The 6,182-nt window shown below is 37.3% G+C and overlaps 1 protein-coding gene across 2 annotated transcripts; it reads right to left on the bottom strand.

Annotated features, from left to right (window-relative positions):
* Positions 1 to 645: 645 nt before the first annotated feature.
* LOC113739387 (galactoside 2-alpha-L-fucosyltransferase) lies at positions 646 to 5,028 on the bottom strand. Of its 2 annotated transcripts, XM_072046268.1 has the most exons (4): positions 4,600 to 5,028; positions 1,799 to 4,026; positions 1,253 to 1,450; positions 646 to 1,164 (listed from the first exon to the last, which is right to left on the bottom strand). In XM_072046268.1, exons 1-2 carry the CDS (start codon positions 4,841 to 4,843, stop codon positions 2,513 to 2,515), a joined length of 1,758 nt encoding a protein of 585 aa, XP_071902369.1. In that variant the 5' UTR covers positions 4,844 to 5,028; the 3' UTR covers positions 646 to 1,164; positions 1,253 to 1,450; positions 1,799 to 2,512. The 2 variants fall into 2 exon arrangements, with proteins under 2 accessions (XP_071902369.1, XP_071902368.1); XM_072046267.1 differs by having other exon boundaries at positions 1,253 to 4,026.
* Between the last annotated feature and the right edge of the window lie 1,154 nt (positions 5,029 to 6,182).

The raw sequence follows: 6,182 nt of genomic DNA, 5'->3' as shown, positions 1-6,182 counted from the left end.
GGCTGTCAAGGTCTCAAGTGAAATATAGCACCAAGGAACCCAGAACACAAACTAAAGAACAAGTACAGATGCCCTTCAAGATTAGAGATGTTCATATGCATGTTGCTGCTGTTGGCAAGGCAGATTTAAGTGTTCCTAGTTCATCTAGATCGAAGGGAAAGGAGAAACTACTGTGATAGGAGAAACAACATGCTGAATTTTCTTCAAGCCAAGCTGCTTTTGTTCAAGCCAAGTTGCTGCTTTTGTAATTAGTGAATGACTTTTGTTGTTTCAACTTTTGCCTTGCCTAGTAATTATGGAAGTGCAAGCTGTAATGTGATAGCTGGCTTTATTTCATTTATGGACCAATGTTCAACTACAGTCATGTAGTTTGCTTTATTTCATTGGGAATGCACTTTAATTGTATTGAAGTTATGATATACATATATGGCAGCTGTTTTCATGTTCATCTGTTTGTATTTATTTACATTTATATTCCAACTTGGTTTATCAGTACATGTGGGACAATCTTGGTTTATCGGCTTAGTTGCCAGCTTGGTTTATTTGCATTTGTTTTCTAGCGTGGTTTATTTGCATCTGTTTGTATTATCAGTACTTGTGGTTTATCAGTTCATGGCCATTTTATATTTATGATATGAACAACACTTTGACAAGGACCATTTTCTTACACTCAACGCATAGCTTTACAAACAAAATAAATTACAGAGTTCATAAATTGCATTGTTGCCAAATACATTTCCCTTCCTAAATCCCACCTTTTACATAAATTGCAGAGTTCATTTGGAACCTTTGTACAAACAAAATAAGTCCCTTTCTATACCCTGCAATTGGATATTACTTCATAGGGGAAAATGCAACTCCCGTTCCAACAACAAACACAGCCAGCTTCAAAATGTTCTTCCTTCTGCAATTTTACCAAAATCACTCCAGTGTTAGCAGCCACTTGCCTCCCTTTACTTTTCCGTCGCCTTTACTGCTCCAACTCATTACTAGCAAAACCACCAAAAGCATAATTATTATAATAAAAAATTTCTCCCTCTTACACATTATTTCAACTTGTTCTTCCATTTTGTTAGTCTTTTTCAGCAAACCAGGAATTAGAACTCTCCCTCTTGGACAAATTGGCTCATCAACCCATTCAAAGTACCTGCATCTCTCGGGTCTCTACCATAACAATAATGACATTTCTCAGAAATTAGTTAGCTAAATTAACACATTGAAGGACCAACATTTTTAGACAAATATTTCTTACCGGCCACAGAGAGCAACCAAGGAATCTTCTTCTCGGATTCTCGCAGCGCCAATAGGTGCTCATTTTTGTTCTTAACCCACACTTGCAGAATGGAGTTGATGAACCACTGGAGACTTCAGAACTTTTGCTCCTCATTTAAGCAAAAATGAGAGCACAGGGAGCTCCACTGCCAGATGCTCTGAGGATGAATGTTTAAAGCTGCAAAGATTGGCAAGAAAATTTTGGGGTTGAAAGGCAGAGGGAAAAAGGACGACAATGGAGCTCCGTCCGTTGCATTTTGTTCCTTTAAAGTTAGCTCCATTCGGTTTTACCCATTTTTTGTTGGGTAAAACCGTTGGTTGTAACGGTCTGTCCTCCAATTCCCGTCAATCGTCCTTAATTGGTCAAAATTACGGAACATTGAGGATGGAATGTGTTTGGGGTTAAACTTTGAGGATAAAATTGGTCAACCCCCCAAACTTTGAGGATGAAAAGTGCATTTTTCCCTAAAATAAATAGTAAAATTGCAACCTATCACACCATTTCTGAGGTCCTAGAGTGACTTACCTCTGGAGAACCTAATATTCCTTTCTCCTGATTTCCAGGGTTCAAATTGGAGAGCTGCTGAGAAATGGCTGCCATGAACGCATCGAGCTTATTGCTCAGCTCAACACTTACTGCATCCAACCTATCCTCCATGCTTTGCTTGTCTGCTGCCATGGATTCCAGAATTCCTTGAATCCTGTTGTCTTGCCTGCGGAGTTGTTCCTCCATTGTCTTCATCCTTGTTCCACCTGCCATTGTGATGTGTCGATCTCAGCTTCCTAGTCCAAGGACCGGAAGCTCTGATACCACTTGTAGTGACTGATTTCAGCTAAGAAATGTAAAGGAAAGTAACAGAAAGAAAAGGAAGGGAGAAGAACGTGGGGGGGAAGGGGGGGATAGAGATAATGCAGAGGGAAGAAATTGAATTTGTTGTATCTAATTGCATGCCTTCTTCACGTCCCCCTTAGACTTATTTATACAGGATCTCCCTCTAGATCCTTTCTATGCCTAACCAACCTCTCAACAGAATGATCATGCATGCATGCATGCCGTGTAGCAAATATCTGACTAACTAACTACCTGAAATGCTAACTAACTTCCTGAAATGGAAAGCATGGCAGATACATTTCTGCTGAAAATATCTAGTGAAAATATCTAGAGTCATTACAGTGACAAATGAGACTGATCAAGATCAAATAAAGTCTGATTGTATAGGAACAAAAACGAATGCAATGGTCACAAACGATTGTCTCCATCAACAAGTTTAAGACCCCAGCTCCTATCTTCACAATGCTGGACATGAGGGGAAAGTTTACTGGTGTCAATCCCTCCCTTCTCTTTGCAGTCATAAGTTGGAGGGGCATGGAAACATGGTTCCATTGACAAAGCATGTTGACACGGTGGATCTGGTGCTGTACGATTCTCAGGCATATAAAGTATCCATGGCTTCAGACCTCCAAGACTTTGGGCAACATAACCAAAAGTTGACCATGCGCTTGTGACCAACTTATCTGTCAAGCTCAGAAGATAAATTTCAGCCCATGCTTTCATGTTGTGCATCTGATTCTCAGTATGTTGGTACTCTTCATTGCTTGGCTGGTATACTTCAATCACTTCTCCTGTGATAGTTGGATGTTCCCAATACATATCTCTTATTGCCTCAAAATATCCAGAGTTTAAAGATGTCATCAAGACAGCTCTACTTTTTTTAGGTCTCCCATATGGAACCATTAGATCTTCTTTCTCATTGACTCGTGGCAGTAGATTCTCCTTCATTACACAAGCCAAAACTTGATCCAGAACATACTTAAAAGGACCAGTTTCTGTTTCGAGGACTCTTATCTGGATGCCTATCTTTTCATCTGCTTTGGCTAAGTAAGTGTTGTAATACCTGGTAATTAGCCCCCAGACAGAGTTTGTTGGATGAAAGAGATACTGGCCTAAGTAATGGAATACAGCTCCTTTCTCAGGAAAGAGATCATTCAGTTCTTGCTCAAAAGATGGGATCAAAAAGAGAGATGGGATAAAATAGTTATTTGACTTCAAAATCATCCAAGGTACTTCTTTGAGAATAGCTTGATCTTGATCACAGAAGAAAAGCATGTCACCTTTATCATAGTCATGAAGTAGATGGAGATAGATAAATGGTGGCAGTGAATACAAAGTTGAATTGTGGAGAACATTGGTTTTCAGCAAATTACCATAGCTTTCAGGAGATTTTTTGTCAAAGCTATTGAACTTTTCTGCAATTGGGAAATCAGAGGGAAGCAACCAGGAAACCCCAGGAAATGGTTCACAAAAAAGATCAGGTATGTAGCCACCAGGATCAACAAGTAGGACTCTATCTGTTAGCAGAGCATAAAGAAAAGCAGATGCCAAACTAAGTATTCTGTTTCCTAAACCTTGGATTGGCTGAATCCAGACAATGTACTTGCAACCTGTGGAATTGGTGTCTTCACCATGGCTGCTTGACTTGAGATATTCCAAAGTTCTGTTGTAGGAATCTGTGAATGGTCCACATCGTTTATGCAAGGCTTCATATCCGCGTAATCTAGAGATAAGATGGGAAGAAGGCCGGCCACTTTGTTGCTTGCGGTACAAGACCGATTGATACCTACTTAAACATGATTTTTCATCCAATCCTGCAGGTAGAAGACCACCAAGAAGCTTATCCTGTGGTTTCTCAACAGGCTCGGGAAAATTGTCTCTTTTAACTATATTCTGTTTCGGAATATCAACCACAGCATCACCTGGCAAAGATAGTTACAAAAAACAATTAATTTCTCTGAAGTCTACCGATACTTCGCAAATCACAATGTGGTGAGCCGAAGGACATATGGTAAAATTACTGCAGATCAGGTGCAAATAACTTAAAAGTAATATTGCCTGCAAAAGGCAATCAGATTGCATAATCTTCTGAATCAACTCATCCTAATGTATAGACAGGCTAGGCAATTTAATAATGTGTAAAAGTAATCAATGAGCATCTATGTCGAATGAATGAATACATTGCCATATCACTACTTATCTAAAATATAATGAAGACTGTTTTTGTTCTTCTTCTTCTTCTTTCTGGTTTTTTCTTTTTGGGGATCCATTTTCTTATGGTTTCAGCTCTAGATTTTCCATTCACCATCTGAGGTACTACTAGTCTACTACTGCGCTTTACCACCAAAAAAGCACTAGACAGTCTCGTAAATTCAACTTGAATAAAGTCTGTACCATAACTTGCTCTAACTTCAATTATTTACCTTTAACTTCAGCAATTAACTTCGATCAAAGTCCACAGTAGTACTACAAGAACAGGAAAAATGAAGTAGTACCTTTTCCAAAAGGTCTGGAATCAAGAAGCCTGGCTTCAGAAGATGAAGGATTCTTCAATACTGAGAACATAACAAAGAATCCCATGAAGCAACCGACGAAAATCCCAAATACTTTGATTGGATTCTCAGAGCATCTTGCTTCTAGACTCCTGAAAATGGTGTCTTTTGCAGGACCTTCGTGAGGCTTTATTTGGTTATCATTACTGAAGTTGCTCCTCAACTTTGTCATCTCTAGACAGTCCATGCTTGGCTTCTGCAAATCAAGAAATCCACTGGACTTTGGAGAGGGATGCAATGTGCAATGTCGGCAGAGAATTCTTGGGTTTAAGTCCAAATTCAAGAATTATTAACAGAAAAGGGAAATTGACTGGGTAATCTGTGGGGTTATCAGGGGTCTAATGAAGGTTTTGGGTCGAAAAGTATGTGAGATTACCGTTGATATGGGCACGTTTCGCGGGTAGCGGCCAAGTCTGTTAAAAGTATCAATTTTAGTGGTCCCAAGAAACAATTTTCTTTCTTCACTTTTGCTCCTGTACCTTTCAATGTCGAGCCAAATTTAGTTGTCGAAGTTTCTTTCACAAAATAACAGGTGCATAAAAAGAAATGACACTTTTCATTTGATTTGATTTAAAACTTTATCTTAATCCTAAAGGTTTTTCTAACAGGCGTCGTTGGACACCCATTAATATGCTTTAAATTTCATCTAACTTATCATATGTATACATATATTAACAATTATTATTCTCTCTTATATTTGTACACTTCTCTAATTAATTTTAACAAATTAAGCAGCCGTTAGACAAATCCCTAATCCATTCTATAACAAACTCTTTATCAACTTATTTAAATGTCTAAATGCTGAGGGTGTGTTAATTATGAATGTGTCTATTAAATGGTAAGTTAAGTGTTATTTAGGCATTTTAACAAGTTTCCATTAGAAAAACCCTTATTTAAATCTGTCATACATTTAACATTTTAAATTATGTAATTGAATCTAAATTAGATTGGAAATCTATTTTATGTTACTATTTATATTTTGCAATTTGTATTTGATACATACAAAAGCTGCCTTTACTAACATGATATAATCAATGGGAGATATCCAAATTTTCACAATCCAGCAATGGCGACATTGATGAAAGGGTTCTTTTTTTTGGATAAAACAAAGAACTTTATTAATGAGATTGCTAAAATTGTCCAGCATGATTTACTCGACAAAACATAGAGGAGAAAGGTTAATTGCGAAGAATCAACACAATTTGGGATTTGATTGTGAAAGTTATGGGCATGGAATTTAGAACTTAGTGCTTAAATGTTGCAATGCTCCTTTGATAAAAAAAAAAAATCATTAGAATAATCACCATAAATTACAGTAAAACCTTTATAAAATAATGCTCTTGAAACTATACAAATTCTATTAATTTAAAGTGGTATTAATTAATTATCGAGTATACTTACGATTCTATCTAAGAAATATAAACCAATCCATTATTCTATTATCAAGATGTCAAAAAGATTTAGAAAACTAAATGATATTGATAGATGTTCACATGTACGTGGGATCCTCTCTACTATACTGACTC

This window comes from Coffea arabica, chromosome 4c (assembly GCF_036785885.1).
Source record: "Coffea arabica cultivar ET-39 chromosome 4c, Coffea Arabica ET-39 HiFi, whole genome shotgun sequence".
Taxonomy (NCBI): domain Eukaryota; kingdom Viridiplantae; phylum Streptophyta; class Magnoliopsida; order Gentianales; family Rubiaceae; genus Coffea; species Coffea arabica.
This window is presented reverse-complemented; position numbering and strand designations above follow the sequence as displayed.

What these genes read in the sequence shown, in the direction of transcription:
- LOC113739387 (XM_072046267.1), bottom strand. Translation starts at nt 4,843, where the DNA reads ATGGACTGTCTAGAGATGACAAAGTTGAGGAGCAACTTCAGTAATGAT. An exon ending in TTCCAGACCTTTTGGAAAAG is followed by an intron (nt 4,027 to 4,599) that starts GTACTACTTCAT and finishes TATCTTTGCCAG; the next exon opens with GTGATGCTGTGGTTGATATT.